Here is a 19,159-nt window from a genome sequence, read left to right on the forward strand (position 1 = left end):
TTGTGAAACTTACATTTTAAAAAAAGGGAAAACTGGACCGAAAACCGATAAAACCGAAAGTACCGGTTTAGAAGGGTAACCGGTGCGTAATTGGTTTTAAAAATACAAAACCGGCACATATCGGTTCGGTCCTAGATTTTGTCCAAAACCGGACCAGACCGGACCGGTTACACCCCTAGGGACTGCCATGGAAGCTAGAGGTGGAAGGTGGAGGTGGTCATGTGAAGCGACGGCTTGACAACAAGATCTCAGTGTTCATGCCGAATGACACAGAGTAAAGTATAGAAGAAGGAGGTGATGACTCACGGCAGCAGCTGCGTAGAAGAAGAAACTCGAAGGAAGAAGAAAAGGTAGAAGAAAAGAAGAAGAAGGAAGAAGAAGAGTAGTGCGACGCCAAGAGGAAAACGATGAAGCCCTAGGTTTCTATCCAAAACGACACCATTTTCAACAAGGGGCTGGGTTCATTTTAAAACGCACGGGCTGGGCCCTTTTTGAAACGCACGGGCTGGGTCAAAACACAACACACACACGGCCCAAACAAAACACACACACAGAGCCCACCAAAAATAAAAACATTACAAAAACAAAAGTCCAAACCGAAAATACACCAAAATAAATTAAAATAACATAAATAAATAACACATTTAAATAAATAATTAAAACACATGAAAATTTAAGGATCTCACAATAAAACTTTCATTTGGGTTTAAAGTCTGGATTGTAAGGAAGCCCTGCATCAAATTAGAAACATAAACAGTGAAACCTAAGCCACCAAGTATTAGAAGGAACTTCAACAAGATTTGATTCGAAACATACGTAAGCTAAATGCTTACCTTTCTTTTCAAACCATGCCCTAAGTTTGTGACAATCTCTCTGAAAATTTTTTGAATATATATATATATATATATATATATCTTTAAATGAGAATATTTTGGTTTGGCCTAAAGGTGCACCACTTTTCGAGTGATTAATAAATTAAGATAAAATAATTAATGTGTATCCTTAATTGAAAGTTGGAACCAGATACCTAAAGGTAACGGACTTACAGGATTATGGATACATTATTAATTATTTCTAATAGGTGAAAGGGAATCACCGTAATAGTCAAAAAATTAATTTCGTATGCTGTAATTTTCATCCAAAGATGTGTTACAGTAGTACTACTTATTGTTTGTTTATTATTATTTCTAAACTCAAAACATTAATATTGTGAGCATATATTTAATTGCAGTTTCAGTTTCAGTTTCACTTCATTCGCATGCTTTATCTGTTTCGATCCTTAATAGAACAAATCTCTCAGACTAGTCTGAACAGGTCCAATTACACCTGAGTGCACTGGATCTTGATTTGGCACTCCGGACTGAGAAACTGCTTGCTATTACTAAGGAAAGTAGTGAGGAACGAAAGACTTTATATCCTTCTTGGGAAAGATCGAACAGATTGAGCATTATGTTTATGCGAATGAGTATAGCAAACAACATTAAGTCAACACTTCTTGAATGTGACACTGCTAAGGAATTTTTTAAAACTGTGGAAGAACTTTTTCGTTCAGCTGACAAGTCTCTTGCTGGGACATTGATGGCTTAACTCACCACCATGAAATTTGATGGTACATGTGGGATGCATCAACACATCCTTGAAATGTCAAATCTAGCTGCTAAATTAAAGGCTCTTGGGATGAATGTGGATGAGTTCTTTCTCGTGCAATTTATTTTGAACTCCTTGCCTCCTCATTGCGGGTCATTACAATACTATTAAGGATAAGTGGAATGTAAATGAATTGGCCAGTATACTTATTCAAGAAGAGGCAAGGCTCAAGTAACAAGGACATCATTCAGTTCACCTTATAAGTCAAGGGGCCAATAAGAAGTGAAAGAAGCCTAAGAAAGGCAAAATGGCAGAACCAGCTAAGGTCACTGTTAATACTTGGGATATGAGTAGTAAGATCCAAAACATACAGCTTGAAACCTATGACTTTCTAGTTGGGTCACTTTGGTGATCAGCAAACTATTTCATAAAATAGATCTCAAGTTGAAATGATCACTTTGCAAAACAGTTAATCATCAATTACACCATGTCATTATTTACACAGTTTCATGTATGTGACAATTTCATATTCAGATAAATTATAGATATACAATTATAATATACCAGTACAATCAATGTCATTGATAAACATGAAACATTTAGATTTTGTAAATAACACGCGTTTCATGCACTACTATTCTATACTTGTGGAACAAATTATAGGCAACATTATCAATCAAATATAAAGAATATGCATCACGTAGGAAAAAAAAATGCACTAAAAAGTAATGTGATTTGATCAATAAATGCCATCGGAGAATCTCACGGATAAGATAAAACCAACATATAGGATCAATCAATAAAATTAAAATCCCAATCATCTAGGAAGTTAGTCATCGAATGGATAAGTATGTGATAATCAGAATCCATAGCAATTTCTTTAATTAAATCTTGATCGGATTAAATGTAGAATTCATCAAGAAAATAGGTTTCTCACTCTCAAACCTTTCGCTGAAATGAAAAGTCACACATGTAGACATTAAATATCTAACATATTTCTCATTAATTATATTCCATGCAGATCAAAAAGCTTCCATGCAGCAGCATTAACTTAAGGGTTTTGTGGATTACTGGTACGTACGTCTTGGCCTGTAAATTTTGATATTGATCATCAGGTTTAGGCCATCTTTAGATATTAAATGCTTGGCATCTGGTCGTCAAAAAATCAACTTAGATTTTGAGCATCAAAAGTATTAGAACGTTGACATTGTACGTGACTCTTATACATATTCATACATACATATATATAATATATATATGTATGAGCTTTAAGGGTATGTTCTCGCAAGTTGTGAATGTCCCCAATAATTGACTGTCCCAATCTTTAAAAAATAAAAAAAAAGAGAGAGAAAGATTCAATGTTATGTTTGCGAACCTCGATCACTTTTTAAGGTCTGGTTTGAATTCACAATCTATCTCAACTTATTTCAATTTATTTCATTACTATTTATCACTATTCATCAACTTTAACTCATAAATTTTATTATTATTCATAATTTATCTTATTACTATTTATAATTCATCTCAACTCACCTTTAAATCCCAATAAAAAAAAATAAAAATAAACGTAGTGTTTGATTCTTATCCTTAATCAAATCTGCCGTGGAAATGGAAGGGAAAAACTCACCCGACTGCCGAGTTACGTGGCCCACCGCAGGTTCCACGAAAAACAACAGAGGCCAACAAAAATAATATTGATTCGACAATGTCAGGATGATTCTCATACGTGTATATTTGTTTTTTTTTTTCTTTTCTTTCTTTTAAATAATTTTTAAACATTTTAAACTATTATAAAAATAAATAAATAATTCGCAAATTTATTAATAATTACATTTTTAATTATTAAAATAATGAGGAGGCATGTTTGGAATCTGGATCATCCAAATCATTTTCCTTATTGATTATTATGTGGGACCCGTTTGAGTCTGTCTAGATCCAATACTCTTTTCCAAATCCAGTTCTGTATCACTGGCTTCTTCCTCATCGAATATCTTCTTCACTCTCCAGATTCTCTCACTTCCGTGACATCGGTCTCCTCTCTTCAATCTCACGCGCAAACCTCTCCATAACCAATGGCCTTACCGCCGGCCAGTCTCGAGCTCCGGGAACTCGGGAACACGGGGCTCAAGCTCAGCTGTGTTGGCTTCGGGGCCTCGCCTCTTGGCAACGTTTTCGGCCCGGTCTCCGACGAAGATGCCATCGCCTCCGTCCGCGAAGCCTTTCGCCGCGGCATCAACTTCTTCGACACCTCTCCGTATGTCATTTTATTACTGGAAAGTGTAATTTTGTTCGTGCGTGTGCGCACGCGTGTAAACCGGGGTTTGGTTTGCTGAGAAAATGTAGAAAAATGAAGAAAACTTGTTAGGATTGACTTTTGTTGCGTAGCTGATTGTCGGAAAGCAAATGAAAGTCAAGTTGAAACTAAAGAAATCATTTTTTTCGTGATGCAAGTTAAATAGCAAAGGATGAAGCATATCTCTGTTAATGAAAGAAATGATAATATTCACAGATTGGATTGATAATGTATATTCTGTGTTTGAAAGTGAACAGATTCCAAAATCAAAAAGGTTACACGTTAATGAGTCTAGTTGAGGCGGAAAAGTTGGAATTCTTTATCCATAGTTCAGCAGTCGAGTTTTTAGGCGAGGGAGGTGGTCAATTTATTTGATGCGTCTCCATGTTTGTTGTTAACTCTGGAAGTTTTAATCTTTATGTCAATAGGTGAAACTAGAGAAGAACTTATTATAGCTTTTGGTGTTAGATTTATATTACTGAGAACTCTACTGGACAAAGATTTTGTTTTATATTGCTTAACACTTTTCAAGAACTCAGAACTCACTAATGCTTTGCTTGGTTGTTTAAATTGTTAGAAAGGGATTGAATTAAAGTAATATCGTTTTAGCATTCTAAAACCTATATTACTTATAAAATAAAATAAAAAAGCATTCTAAAACCTATATTTATTGTTATGTGAATCTAACAAAAGAAAACTGCTTCACTCATTTCAGCATTATGTTCTGTAATTCTCATTTAAATGTGTGCGCGTGTGTGTAGTGTTGGATTTCAAATTTAACCTTCTTTTCGTCTTGGTTCTCTTGATCCAAGATGCAGTTGAGTTGCTGTACTAACCTGCACATTTTCACGTCTATTCTGTGCTTCCCTTCTTAATTCTATTGTTCATCAATCATTAGTTATGATGTACTTTCCTTGTTTCAGTGCATTGATCATATGCTTTGTTTCTGATAACTAACTCACTGCAGAGTTCTGATAGTGTATCTTCTTTCTCTACCTTATTTTGTTTTCTCATTTTTGTTTTTAGATACTATGGAGGAACTTTGTCAGAGAAGATGCTTGGTAAGTCACTAAAGGCTCTAGGAGTTCCAAGACATGAATATATTGTATCAACAAAGTGTGGGCGGTACGTTGAGGGTTTTGACTTCAGTGCCGATAGAGTGACTAGGAGCATTGATGAGAGCTTAGCAAGGTTGCAGCTAGACTATGTTGATATATTGCAATGCCATGATATTGAATTTGGATCTCTGGATCAGGTGCTTAATTAATTAAACTTGTTTACTTTCTTTGAAAGTGGACTTTTCTAATTATGATATTTCTATGCGCATTTGTGTGTTTCTTGATGGTTGTTGTAAAATTCATTGTGGTGGTGACACTTGGATACTTTAAATGGTTTTGTTAACAGGTTGTCAACGAAACTATTCCTGCCCTTCAGAAATTAAAGGAAGCAGGGAAGATCCGTTTTATTGGAATTACTGGACTTCCATTGGAAGTTTTTACATATGTACTCGATCGAGTGCCATCAGGCACAGTGGATGTAATTCTGTCATATTGCCACTACAGTATTAATGATTCAACATTGGAGGATTTATTACCCTACTTAAAGAACAAAGAGGTTGGAGTAATTACTGCTTCTCCACTTGCAATGGGTCTTTTGACTGAGAGAGGTCCCCCAGAGTGGCACCCAGCTTCACCTGAACTCAAGGTGTTCTTCTCTTCAAATGACAAATTCTAAAATCTTATGTTTCTTTTGCATCATTAGCTAACTCAAAATTCTGATTTCTTTTAACCAACATCATATCTATATATATATGTCTCTTTCGGGTTTGCTTTCCCTCAACTAAGGCTATAGGCAATAGCAGCGGTTACGACATAAATGACTTAAAACCGGGTTACTTAATTCCCTAAACTAAGGAGAAGGCGAAGCGAAAGGAAGAAGCTTAATTTCTTAGCATACGCACACATGTCAGCAGATCAGGCCAATGGGAAAAAATGAAAAAAATCTTTAACCGATAGATAGACACATTACAAGAATTGCTCCTACCTAAGTCCTTTCATGAATATTATAGATGGAGATTATATTATACAAAATATCCAGATATCTAGAGAAGTACTCCTACCTAAGTCCTTTCATGAATATCTGCAACTAGCTTTATGTTCTATAATGGAATCAAGAATGTTTATTACCTTGTTTTCAATATCTGAGAGGACATGATGATCGAATTGCATTACTAAAATGAAAAGTAAATGAAAATCTATATGTTCAATGTATCTAACAGCCTGTTAAGTTTTGGTATACAGCCACATAATGGAGTCATTGAGCATGTTAGATGTTCTCAAAGATGTTATGTTACAACTTATTTGCTTACAATGGATGGACTACATTTTGTAATCTCTTTATTTTCTGAAGCATGTAATATAAGGTTGCTAACTGCTTGATCTGTTACATATTTTCAAAAAGTCTGCATGCCAAGCAGCTGTTGCCCATTGTAAAGAAAAGGGGAAGAATATTTCAAAGTTGGCCCTGCAATATAGCCTGTCAAATAAAGACTTCTCATCTGTTTTGGTTGGAATGAACTCTACTGGACAGGTAAGTTGCTGGGCTCAAGTATATGTGTGCCTTCTTGTTTGTCTTATAATTAATTCATGTAGATAAGTTTTCAGTTGATTCTCCTCCTGGTAAAGTTTCATTGCAAAGATCGGATGGTCCACATCATTGCTACTTCTAACATAAAGCACAACAAACTTGTTAAGCACTCCCTTTTTAATGAATAAATTTCGAATCTACAGTCTTTTCCCTCCTATAAGCCATAACCTAAACTGAGCCTTGGAATGATCTACCTACTCTAAACTGTAGCGTCCTAAAGATCAGGTGCTCAAGCACTTTTGATGGTAAATATATCTTCATCTGAAATACCCATGCCATGTCCTTTAAACCAGGTTATATCTTACTATCAGGAGTATTGATTGCCATAATTCCTAATGTAATCTGTACAATCAGGACCAGCCCAATTCAGTCTCAGATTCCTAATGAAATCTGCCAGTGTAGTTTTCGTTGATATCTAAATCTACAGTTATCTTATCCCCATCTCACTCCATCATCTGGGCCTGCCTTTGTGTCGTACTTCCAATTGGAATCAATAAGCTTGATACGGTATTATGTAATATTTGAACATAGTAGTTTTTTAACCTCTAGGAATAATCCATAACTGCTAAAGAGAACATGCACCTCCCTGACTAATACAGAAGACCTTGTGCTGTATATGAATTAAGTACTATTTTCTATTAAACAACGTCGAAATTAAAAATTGTGCTCTTTTAACCGTTGATTAACTCAATGGCATTTTGATGATCAGGTGGAGGAGAATGTTGCTGCTGCTATAGAAGTCACAACTGTTGGCAAAGATGAGGAAACACTGTCAGAGGTTGAAGCTATCCTGAAGCCAGTGAAGAATCAGACATGGCCAAGTGGAATCCAGCATTGATAACTACTACTTATGTGAATTGGTGTGAATTGGAGCATTAATAACAGGTTAATCCAATTGGGGACGAATTCTATTGTTGTGAGGCTCTACCTGTATAAGAGGAAATAATTTTATCGATGGGAATGTATCCAAATCTTTAACGTTATGAGCGTGTCATGTATCAATAATATCCTCTCTTTTTCTCCCTTTCCTCTGGGCCAACGGGTATTGGCTGATGTACGTGACTCATCAAAATGTTTTGTTGGATCTGCAGTGGAAAGCTTCTTTGTGGATAATTGATGCTTTGATTTATTTTTTCGTTTAAATATATAAGAGGCAAAAGGTTTGGCCGGAATTGGAAATTGCCATGTGTTAGGAAGTGAGTATGATCTAACACGTCAAAAACTTTGGGGGGGAGGAGAAAAAAGACTTTAAAGTTTTAAACAGGTTCGGGGAAGTCAGCTGTTGGAATATCAGATAGAACATAGTACAACAGAATAAAAAACTTTAATTTTCTTTTCTATCTAATAGTAGACATTAATACATATGCGAAACTATGAATTGAATTGAATTGTTGTATCCCTAGATGATCAAGGGTTTATGTGTAACAATTATGGGACCTGTGACGGAACATGTATGCAGCTAGCGCAGGGGGACGCCCGGCATCATGCATCATCTAAGACGAAGGACAGTAGGGAGAAAACCAGACGCCAAGCTTTGCTGTGAACCTGCACATCGTGGAAATTACTCTTACCTATCAACCTGCTGTAATGGACGCCAAGCAATTTCATTATCATCTGTGTAGCCCTGAATAAGAAAATCTGCACAATTCTTTTGGCATCCATGGTTATACGGATTATGAAATCGCCCATCTGGACCACGGAGATATCCGTAACGAATGGCATTCGCTAGTTCATTGGTGGTGATATTTCGAGCTATCTGTGTTATAAATATGAACACTCCATTGTCAATTAACAACTACCCAGGAATTCTGAAGACAGCAACTGAAAACATCAAGATGGTATATAAAATTCATGTACATTCCTGGCAGCATACCTCCAGAGTATATAACTATATAAGTAATGGTTTAGTAAATCACCTGCGAGGCCTGTGACGTAGTTAAGATGGTAGCGGCGAGCAAAACAATAATGTCCATGAGCAAAAATGCAACAACGCCAGGATTCTGAAATACCACATGATGAATCCATGTTTCTTCCGTTGGCAAGGCAGGTATTGATGTCCAAATCCCTGTGACAGAAACAATGATGGTATATAGTCCAAAAATGAATATGATAAACATTATAAACATGTATACATCACTGCAAATTAAACCAGCATACTTTGAATGGCAATTGCCGCAGCAAGGAATGATGTCAAAGCTGCCAAGCAGATAAAAACAAAAAAGTCCCGCTTGTTCCTCTGCAAGATGCATCATCAAGATGATAGTGAAACTGATCAAAAGGAAACAGATAAAAAGAAGGAGACCATAATGCTCCAAATTCAGCAGCAAAATAAACATCTTTTTTAGCGTGTTGTAGCTGCATGTATTATTCACTCAACAGAAGAACATACAAAATTGAGAAGAGGTAAAGAAAAATTTTTTTTTGGCAACGGGTGTCCGAGAACAGCATCCCAACAAATCCTGAGAGTACACAGGCCCTCCCATATATCTACATATTTTAATCCATCATAAGGTTTTAGGTCCAATTTTAATCCCGTTGACAGCAGCAAAAAAGAAACAGTTTGCTGATACAATTTTAATCCCATATATCTTCATATTTTACAAAGAGAGTTTTATGAATCCAGCATAAGGTTTTATTTTCCCTATTTCTTTGGGACAAAAATAGTTTTTAGTACAACTCACCTTTCCCACACAATTAGATATCCATGGGCAGTGATGGTCAAACTGTTCCACACATCGCTTACATGTGGGGCAATGCTTTGATCGAACCGGTCTTATTATCTGAAAAGATGAGAAAACATACAAAAGATATTTAAGGCAGCACCTCAATAATTTATATGCATTGAAAGAACATTTTTTTTTTATAAGTATGCATTGAAAGAACATTTCCAGTACATCTTCTATCTAAAAATCTTCAGAAAGAAAAGGATTATAGAGTAAACCTTGCAAGTAGGGCATAGTTGAGACCAATTACCGGTCCATATAGGGGAACCTTCCAGATCAATATTCAACAAAAGACCCTACAGATTATCAAAATATCAGAATACAGTTGTATCTGCACACATTTGCACAGCACAGAATAGAATATATCTTAGACTCTTATGTATAATATGTTTTTTCATAAGTGACTCTTATGTATAATGTGTTTCAGTTGTATTATCTACTTTTTGGTGTAGACAAATTGAATAGGACTACAGAACTGGACCACCACTAACTACTAAGATTTAAATTTGGGTGGTGAATGCTAAGACCCAGTAGATTTCCCCATTGCATGTATCTGAAATGCTGAATAATATTCTTACTGGATGACATCATCCCCTACCACTCTCTATCTGCTCTGTTTACGGGACTACTGCCTATCATATAATCAACATAACCTTTTTTTTGAAGCAAGTCATTTTATTCTGACAACTCTCATAACTACAATGAACTTTATTATTATTATTATTATTATTAGTTTATTGGCACCGGATGACCGAGAACAGCGTCTCGTCTAATTTCAGGGGTGCATAGGCCCTCAGCAATAGGCAACATATACTGCATTGGAGATAGTACAAACCTCTGTATCTTTATGACTACCCACATCTCCCTGCCTTTTTACATAACCTGGATCTTTACTGCATCCAATAATGAGAGAACATCAAGGAAGTAAGTTTGATAAAAGTACAACAGTACAACGGCAAGCTCAATGTAGCAGCACTCCTTCCAGATGCATAAAAACATGGTACATCATGTCTAGTAATAATGCCATGAGATAGCTATATTTTATCAGTAGCAATACTATGAGATAACTAGCAAATTCTAAAACTGTTAAATTGTAAAAGAGCACAAGATTACCTACTACACCTGTAGAACATAATAAGTGAACCAACTGCCAGAGAAACAGTAGTCCATCCCCAAAGTCCGACAACAGCAGTAACCTTTGTAAGGTTAGGAGCTACCACAAGTAGTAAAAAGTCAGTCATGATTGCCAACATCACATACCTCCATCTGCAACCAGAAGGAAATTGCAAAATAATAGTTTATTCACCTGCAAGAACTGTGTTGATGAAGAGAACCAAGAGAATTATTATAATACTGAAAAGAATGGGAGCATATCCTATATCTGCCATCTTTCCACAGCAAAGTTTGTCTACCCAATGGTTGCTGTGAGCCCACTGTGCATTAGACTGCCCAAAATCCCAAGAAAAGAAAGACCATTATCAGTGGAAACACATCAAAGATATGGACAATTTAAGACAGACTGAAGACCAAGTTTGGATTAGAGTAACTGCAACATAAAAGTGGAAAGAAAACAAGGATTTAGGAATTGTGTACAATTAGCTGGGGAGCACAGAGGTGTTTATAACAACAGAGTATCAGTTCTCTCAGAAAAACCTTACACATGTTGCTAATGTAAATCAACATGGCAACAGTTCTCCCAGTAGTTACTGCCATTTACTGTCGAAGACACCGTATCAACAGTGTACTTAGAACTTATAAAAAACAACATGGTACTAGGAAAACCGCATAAAAATCCCATTTAGAATTCTTTATACAGGAACAACAAAAAAGGGTAATACCAATACAAAGATACATACAAGGAAACCTGCAACATGCCGATGACCTTTATCAGATGCAAGCTGAACAGGAGTAAATCCAGCATTATCTTTCACCATTAGCTCCTGTTTCGTGCCAGCATGTACAAGCACAGTGCATGCCTCCACATTTCCTCTTATTGCAGCCCAGTGCAAAGGGGTACAACCTTAAATGGGATATCAACATCATCACATCTAGAGCATAAATTAACACAATTACCAAAGCCACCATATTTTACAAAAAGTCCTAGCCATTAGGATGTAGATCAACACAAATTATGATAGAAATTTGGTGTAATAGTGGGAATATTATCCATTCATTTATTTACAATCATATATTCATAAAATTATCAGGGAATTTCGGACTCATCTGATATATTAAATGTAATCAATCTATTTTTTAACTGAATAATAATAATATGTGAGAAATCATAAAATCAGCACAAGAAGATATCAATTGCTGAGTTATCATACCTTCTTTATCTTGTCTCCCTTGGCATGCATCTCTAAATAGAAGCAATCTAACTGTATCTGTAAATCCTTTATATGCAGCCCTGATTGCAAACATGAAAAGAACATATTTTCTTATGATAATCTTAGAAAATATTTTTGTTTCCAAATTATACAATACTGCTCCTTATGATCTCATAATCCAAACAATTAAGAATAGTTGACGAAGACTAGACCTATTAGTCAGATACGAAGTTTTGTTAAAAACTAGATTGAGATCGCAGAATAAACCGTCCCAGTTATAGAAACTAACAATTCATAGCTCATAGACATACCAGTGAAGAGGGCTCCTCCCCTCGTTATCAGGTGCATCAAAATCAGCTTGATACTTTGCAACAATGTGGTTCAAGAAAGCTGTCTGCCCATATTGAGCGGCAACATGAACTGCCTGCAGACAAGATGTAAGTATAAAAATAACAAACTATTGACATATATACCCATTGCATGTGGAATAAATTGGCAATTAACATTGAGCACTTTTGGAAAATACCCGAGATTAATTGGTATCAAAATCCTTCCAACAATAATAAGGAGGTTGGAAGAGCTCCTAGATGGTCTACTTCATAAATATGCTCACCAACAGTTAAGTCTCCCCACTTACGCAATTCGGCGTTCTCAATCATATGACAGTTGCAACCTTACTACTATTATTGAATGGTACCTATTTGGCATATTGCATCAAAGTATAGAGAATGAAACTCAAGTTGCAAATCGTTTTCCCAAACTACTAAAGGTCAGCCACCTGAATCCTGTTTAGCCACTGCAATGTCTTCTACTTCATAAATAACTGAGTAAAAGTTGATCCTGAAATTGCATACCATCTCAATAAAAGTGTCTCCTCTGCCAAAGCTTTTGACCATTTGTGTAGAGCAATATGTTGCTAAACATGACACGACAAATTTCATCTCAACTCTACATCATAAGTGGAAAATCTTCCTTTTCCAACTACATTATCCTTTCTGTTTTCATCTTCATGCACACCAGAGAAAAATCATTGAAGAGCTGTTTCGAGCATAAATAAATCACGTTTCAAGATCCTCAATCTTCACAATTCACCATAATAAAAGAAGTGGACAGAAAGAGTGGTAAGATCCATCAAAGGGAAGCATATCAATATCACGAATCATGATCATTTGCCAAATAAAAATTGCCATAATTATTTCAATATGACCATTACGTATTTACACATACAAAGTGACCAACTCCAAATTCCAAGAGAATAAATTAAAAAAAGAAAGAAGAAAGATGAGAAAATTACCCTATACCCATTGACATCAACTGCCTCAACCCTGGCTCCATTCTGCAAGAGCACATCTGCAACACCAATGGCTCCCCGAACCGCCGCCCAATGCAGAGCCGTCTGTTGCATGTTGTCAGTTTCATTGACATCGCCCCCATGCTTCACCAACAAAAATGAAAATGGCATATCGAACTATATCAAACCTCACCCACGCCATAATCCAGCAATCCAAAGAATAGTGCATACACCTATACATAACATGTTTCATCAACTGCACGGGATTCTTCAAATTTTGTTCTTTTTTTTCCTTCTTTTCCAGTGAAAGCCGAGTTCAGATAAATTTCAACAAACTCACCACACAATCCATCTCTTACACGGATATGCATAAATATCCCGTTGTTTCCCTTTTGTAACGCGAGTTAAGTTAATTTGAACAAAACTCCCAGTAGAATTCTCCATTCCATTCACTTAAAAAAAAAAAAAAAAATCTCCATTCCAGAACATTTTGACGTCATACTCATTCCCATACATGCACAAAGGTCTAAGTATTGAGAGTACCTCAATGATGTACTGCACGACATCGGGGAAGTTGTTGAGAGCGGCCCATTGGAGAGCATAATACCCATTCAAATCGGGTTGACAGAGAGAGGCTCCGTCTTCTTCGACGAGCTTCCTCAATTTCTCAAAATCGCCATATGCGGAGGCGGTAAACACGTCGTACACAGCCATCTCGCTACTGTTATGCTGGGCTTTTGCGTCCAATGACACAACCTCGATCTCCGACGAAGACATTTTGAGCTACAATACATGCGAACGAACCGGACGAAGAATTAGGGTTTAGGAGAACTGGGGAGGTCTAGGGTTTAGATCTGAGTGTTTTGTTCACATGAGCTATTAGGGCGAAGTCTGGTCAAGATGGAACGCGCAAAGTTTAGAACCTCCTTTGCTGCTCCGGCTACAGCCTACAATCAACGCATCACGGATCTTTATTCTTTGTACTTTCTAATTTCATTATTGAGAAGAATTGAAATTAAAGTTAAAAATTTAATAAAATATTATTAAAATATAAATTTTTAATATGATTTTTATTTTAAAATTTAGAAAACTAAATTATTTATTTTATTTTTTATAAAATTTTATAAAAATTGTAATAAATAAATGAAATAAATTATAAAAAAATTATAAAAATAAACAAGATAGTAATGGCTCTACATCTAATTATTTTTTTTAATCATTTTATTCTGTATAAATAACACAATTTAATTTTAATATTTAAATTTATAAAAAAAATTATAAATCAAATTCTAGCCTATCAACAATATAAAACATACTATTTATAAAAGGGATTTATGATCAATCAGCGTAGAAACCAAATTATTTTGTTTAGTTTAATAGAATTAATAGCTCTAGGCTCTAAATTTTGTTGTTACAGCGACGCAAAATAATAAGGTTGCTAGATAAAACATCTGAACATGACTCATGATCATCATGTTAATAACTATGATAATTGATCGTGGCGAGAACAGCATACACGACGTAATAAGTCAAGGTTCAATCAATGTAATAAAAAAAAATACTGTTATTTTTATAAAAGAATCAAATAAAAATAATTTTATAAATTGACATAATTTTATTGATCTATTAGATTTATTTTATAATAAAAATAATTTTATAATTTAATAAATTACATTAAAATACTCAATTTAAAAGATTATTTTTAGGTGATCTTTATAATAAGAGTATTTCAAAAATAAAAAAGGAAAGGAGAAGGGCGGTGTCCAACAAGTGCCTCGAACACCGCATGCCTATATATGTATCATTGGCGGCCAAGCCAATTACATGCTGCCACCTCATTATTGAAACGAGATTTTTATCAGGACTCAGGGGTACTCAGTCGCCGACCACTTGTTCTGTTCTGTGGTTCTCACTCTCACAGTCACATCCTGAGAGAATCCAATCATGGCGGCCACCAGAGCCATAGCCGTGGCGAGCAACACTACCGCCTCCTGCTTGCTCTTCAAGAGCCCCTTCCTATCGAAACATACGCCGTACAACACCAGTCTCCGTTTCAAGAATCTAAGGGCATCGTCCCCGGCAAAGAGGTTGTTTACTTGTAGAGCTATTTACAATCCCGAGGTTCAGATCAAGGAGGAGGGTCAGCCTGAAACGCTAGACTACAGGGTCTTCTTCGTCGATAATTCTGGCAGGAAGGTGCTTTCTATCACTTGGCTCGAATCTTGTTTGGTTCCCCAGAAAAATGGAGGATATTGAATGGGAGTATATTGAACTGTCATTTGGCGCATTGTTTGGTTGACAAGAAATGTGGGAAAAGGATGATTAATTATAGTTTGAACAAACTAGCCCTTTGCATACTCAATTCTACCGTTCTAATGTCCGTTTGCTTGTCAATGAAAATTTACAAAGAAATGGGAGGAATTCATGCTTTTGATTTTAGAGTTTTCGATTTCGTTGATTTGCAAGCAAGTTAATTCTAGGACGAATTTATATAGCTTGTTGTTTAGAGAGAGGTTTAGTCGTTCTAATTGCTCGATCTGTGTTTGATATACTACCCGTTTTAGGATCCTTTGTAAGCGCTTCTGGTTACCTTGAAAATGTAGGAAATGAAAAGAAAATTGACTGCTGATCTCGTACTTTCGTTCATTTTGGTTGGTCATCGTTTTTTCGTTGCTCAGTTTGTGTTCGAAAGACTACTAATTTTTGCTTTTATCCTCTGACATTTTATTGCAGAGAAGTTTCGGAAAATAAATGAAAACAAAATCAATGGTTTCAGATTATATACCGCCCGGAACGATGATGAATTCTGTATGATGTTGAGACTAATAAGACTGTTTGGCTTAGTTGAAACGGTCATCTAGTTTTAGATATGATGAACAGCATAAAACATGACATCAAGATTATACTGGTTTCCTTTGCCCTATTTTGCTTTCTGCCATTTTCCCCTGTTTACTGTTTGGCAAAGATGTTGTGAGGATAGAAATGATAGTTGTTATAAGATAAATGGAAACCCCTTTTTGTCGTCTTTGCGAACTAATATTGAAATAAGATATTGCTTTCTGTCACAGATTTCCCCTTGGCATGATATTCCGCTGAGCTTGGGTAATGGTGTTTTCAACTTTATTGTTGAAATCCCCAAAGAATCAAGTGCAAAGATGGAGGTAGCCACTGATGAGCCATATACTCCCATTAAGCAGGATACGAAAAAGGGGAAGCTTCGATACTATCCGTAAGATCTGATATTCTATCTTGGTGTATGTTACTGTTTGTCCTAAATAAGTGCCTGTCTTTTTGGTCGTATGTATTTTCATTGAAAGATATCCAGGCTCAACTGTTGGTTGAGTTTGCAAGCCTTAATTTTGAATGTGGAAAACAATCTAGCTCTGGTGTTCACTAGTTGAGTGTGCAAGCCCTAGTTAAGAAATTCTTTTTTATTAAGAAAATTGTTCACCTATGGTCATTATGGATACAGAAAGATGGGGGGTTTCAATGTCCACCTGTATATATAAGCTAGTTATGATCATAAACTGACTATCTTCACCTATTCTTAGGTTTTTTACTGCTTTATAAGGATCCTATATCACAATCTTTTGAGTTTTATCTCCTTAAAATATCTGAATCCTGAGTCATCTTGTTTTATGATTGTCAGCTACAATATAAATTGGAATTATGGATTGCTTCCGCAGACATGGGAAGACCCATCCTCAGCTAACTCTGAAGTTGAAGGGGCATTAGGGGATAACGATCCAGGTATATAACCACACAATTATTTTAGGGCTGACCATTCTTGTATGTTTTAGACCAAGTAGAAATTGAGAATAATGCCCTGTGTGTTTTCTTCTAAACTGTAGTTGATGTTGTCGAGATTGGTGAGAGTCAAAGAAAGATTGGCCAAGTTCTTAAAGTCAAGCCCTTGGCTGCTTTGGCCATGATTGATGAAGGGGAACTTGACTGGAAGATAGTTGCGATTTCATTGGATGATCCAAGAGCGTCTCTTGTGAATGACATTGATGATGTTGAGAAGCATTTCCCAGTATGCCCATTTTCTAAGTGCTGATACATATTCCTAAAATAACCCCCCCCCCCCCCCCCAACCCACCCCCCTTACTCTCTCTTACTGTGCTTGATGTTGTAGTATCTTCAGTTATCCTCTAAGTCATTATGCCATTTTTTCTTTTTTTTGTGGAAATAGACCAACCACTGTCTATGAGTTGTATCATGTAATGAAGGTGCAGTAAGAAAGTGGGGGTGAAGTTCTCTTGCATTTTGAATATTCTAACACACAGCAATAGTAAAGTTTAAAAATAAGCCATGGCCTAAAAGTATATGCAACATACAGTTTTAATTGTAGGGATTACTGTGCAAAATAGGGATTAACTGTACATTCTCTATGTGAGCAGAATGAATTAGGATTATGGCTGGTGTAAATTTCCAGTCTCTCTTAAATAATGAACCATTATTTAAACCTTGTCATAAGCTTAACATTTTTTTTTTTTTTTTGAATTACAAAGTCTTGTAATAACTACTTGATGCAAAGGAAATTGGTGGTGAACCTTGTGGAACCAAAATATGGCTTTGTTGTGTTGAGTATTTCAGCTAATTTATCTGTTATTTACACGTCTCATAAGCATAATAGTAAATATATTATCAACTGATTAATCCATTTTTCTCATTCAGCATGTCTTTTGTGGACTTCTCTATCTTAAAAAAAAAAAAAAGCTTGCTAATTATATTCAAGAATCAAGTTTGACATGCTAGAAGAAACTGTTTTGGGCATTGGTTGTCATGGTATACCCAAAAGGGAAAAAATAGTGCAGTGTTTCTCATGTACAATTTTCCAGTCACAGTAAGCAAAATTTATGGGGCCTAATCTGATGGTATTTCAGGGAACTCTCACTGCGATTAGGGATTGGTTCAGAGATTACAAGATTCCTGATGGGAAACCTGCTAACAAGTTTGGTCTTGGAAACAAAGCAGCAAACAAGGTATTCTGTGCTTGATTCCTTGAGAATGCTCTCCATGCCTGTCATTTTCTATACAAATTGTGTTAGCAGCTTATTACAATCAAGGTTTTCCCTACGTTTTCATTAGAAATTTATTATTTGAAAGTTTTCTTTAATGTGATGGCTGTGTTCTTGATATCTTTCTTTAGCACCATATCTCACCATAGCATGACGTGGGTCGAGTATGGTCATATATCATTGATGTTGCTATTGCACGAGGCATGCTTTATGTGTGGTTATGTTTCTTTTCTTGTTGCATCTTTAACATGTTGGAAATATCCAAAGTAATCAATAGATCAACTATGCTAAAGGATACTGAACATGATGGCACATCACTGCCCACACCAAAACAGTTGCTAAATGTGTCGTTGGTAATGGAACTGTGCATTGAACCAGTCTCTAGTTTTCTTTTTATATATCTGGGTTGATCATTCATCTGAGCTTTTCTTTCTTCTTTATCTTATCTTCGAAAATAAAAACAAAAAGGAAAAAATGCCACAAGATGAAACCATTTCATGACTTTAAGAAGAAACTCCATTTCACAGCATTATACACTCCGCTCGGCATATAATGATAAGGGGATAAGGCAAGTGCCAGCCAGCTTTTGAGGACCGTGACAGAGGAAATCATATTGAGATTAATTCAGTCATTGCATTATCATCACTGTTATTACTACTGTAACCATCATCACCATCATCATTATTATTATTTTTCATTATATTATCTGAGTTTATCGTGTTCTCCCATTATATTTAATTTTTTTTTCCTCTCCTCATAATTATCTTTTCCTTGATTTAAATTTCTTCCTGATGAGCAGGATTATGCTCTTAAAGTCATCACCGAGACAAATGAATCGTGGGCTAAACTTGTTAGGAGATCGGTTCCTTCTGGAGAACTTTCACTTGCATAGATGCATTGGCAGACTGCAAGGTAGTGTGCTACAGGCGGGGGACTGTTAGTGACTCACCAGAGATTTTCCTTTTAGCAAGTGATTCCCCAGCAATATGTTATGTTCAGGCCAATGCCATTTTTTCCCATTATGGAGCAGGAACGATGCATCATTCATTTGCTGATCTTTTTACCATCAATGCTTGTATGAAAACATTAAAGTTGTCCATTATCAAGCTGGATTTGAACTCTTCTATCTGATTACATTTTTCTTGGTAACTACTTTTCATAATTTGTCTTTTCCGTTTCAGTTACTTAACATTCAACTCAATGGAAAGTTGATAAAAATGCCCCTCCAAGTAGTGACAGGTCAATACTGGAACACTTTGAGCCTGTGAAGA

At 35.9% G+C, this 19,159-nt stretch overlaps 3 protein-coding genes across 7 annotated transcripts; 2 read left to right on the forward strand and 1 right to left on the reverse strand.

Moving 5' to 3' along the window:
* Positions 1 to 3,505: 3,505 nt before the first annotated feature.
* On the forward strand, positions 3,506 to 7,637 carry LOC121258147 (L-galactose dehydrogenase). The gene is made up of 5 exons (XM_041159522.1): positions 3,506 to 3,841; positions 4,907 to 5,135; positions 5,285 to 5,584; positions 6,341 to 6,469; positions 7,236 to 7,637. The coding sequence occupies exons 1-5, from the start codon at positions 3,660 to 3,662 to the stop codon at positions 7,362 to 7,364; spliced, it is 969 nt and encodes a 322-aa protein (XP_041015456.1). The 5' UTR covers positions 3,506 to 3,659; the 3' UTR covers positions 7,365 to 7,637.
* Positions 7,638 to 7,842: 205 nt separating this feature from the next.
* LOC121258246 (probable protein S-acyltransferase 23) lies at positions 7,843 to 13,796 on the reverse strand. 5 transcript variants are annotated; one of them, XM_041159679.1, is made up of 14 exons: positions 13,411 to 13,796; positions 12,871 to 13,011; positions 11,888 to 12,000; positions 11,577 to 11,656; positions 11,106 to 11,269; positions 10,556 to 10,694; positions 10,372 to 10,462; positions 10,085 to 10,142; positions 9,468 to 9,545; positions 9,208 to 9,306; positions 8,684 to 8,762; positions 8,443 to 8,591; positions 8,024 to 8,282; positions 7,843 to 7,991 (listed from the first exon to the last, which is right to left on the reverse strand). In XM_041159679.1, the coding sequence occupies exons 1-13, from the start codon at positions 13,642 to 13,644 to the stop codon at positions 8,094 to 8,096; spliced, it is 1,614 nt and encodes a 537-aa protein (XP_041015613.1). In that variant the 5' UTR covers positions 13,645 to 13,796; the 3' UTR covers positions 7,843 to 7,991; positions 8,024 to 8,093. The 5 variants fall into 5 exon arrangements, with proteins under 5 accessions (XP_041015613.1, XP_041015612.1, XP_041015614.1 ...); XM_041159678.1 differs by having other exon boundaries at positions 10,363 to 10,462; XM_041159680.1 differs by having other exon boundaries at positions 10,363 to 10,462; positions 12,871 to 13,100; positions 13,411 to 13,545.
* An 889-nt stretch (positions 13,797 to 14,685) lies between these two features.
* On the forward strand, positions 14,686 to 19,037 carry LOC121257730 (soluble inorganic pyrophosphatase 6, chloroplastic-like). The gene is made up of 6 exons (XM_041158912.1): positions 14,686 to 15,063; positions 15,936 to 16,096; positions 16,517 to 16,617; positions 16,719 to 16,900; positions 17,754 to 17,852; positions 18,688 to 19,037. The coding sequence occupies exons 1-6, from the start codon at positions 14,812 to 14,814 to the stop codon at positions 18,778 to 18,780; spliced, it is 888 nt and encodes a 295-aa protein (XP_041014846.1). The 5' UTR covers positions 14,686 to 14,811; the 3' UTR covers positions 18,781 to 19,037.
* The last annotated feature ends 122 nt before the right edge of the window (positions 19,038 to 19,159 follow it).

This window comes from Juglans microcarpa x Juglans regia, chromosome 3S, assembly GCF_004785595.1.
Source record: "Juglans microcarpa x Juglans regia isolate MS1-56 chromosome 3S, Jm3101_v1.0, whole genome shotgun sequence".
Classification (NCBI taxonomy): domain Eukaryota; kingdom Viridiplantae; phylum Streptophyta; class Magnoliopsida; order Fagales; family Juglandaceae; genus Juglans; species Juglans microcarpa x Juglans regia.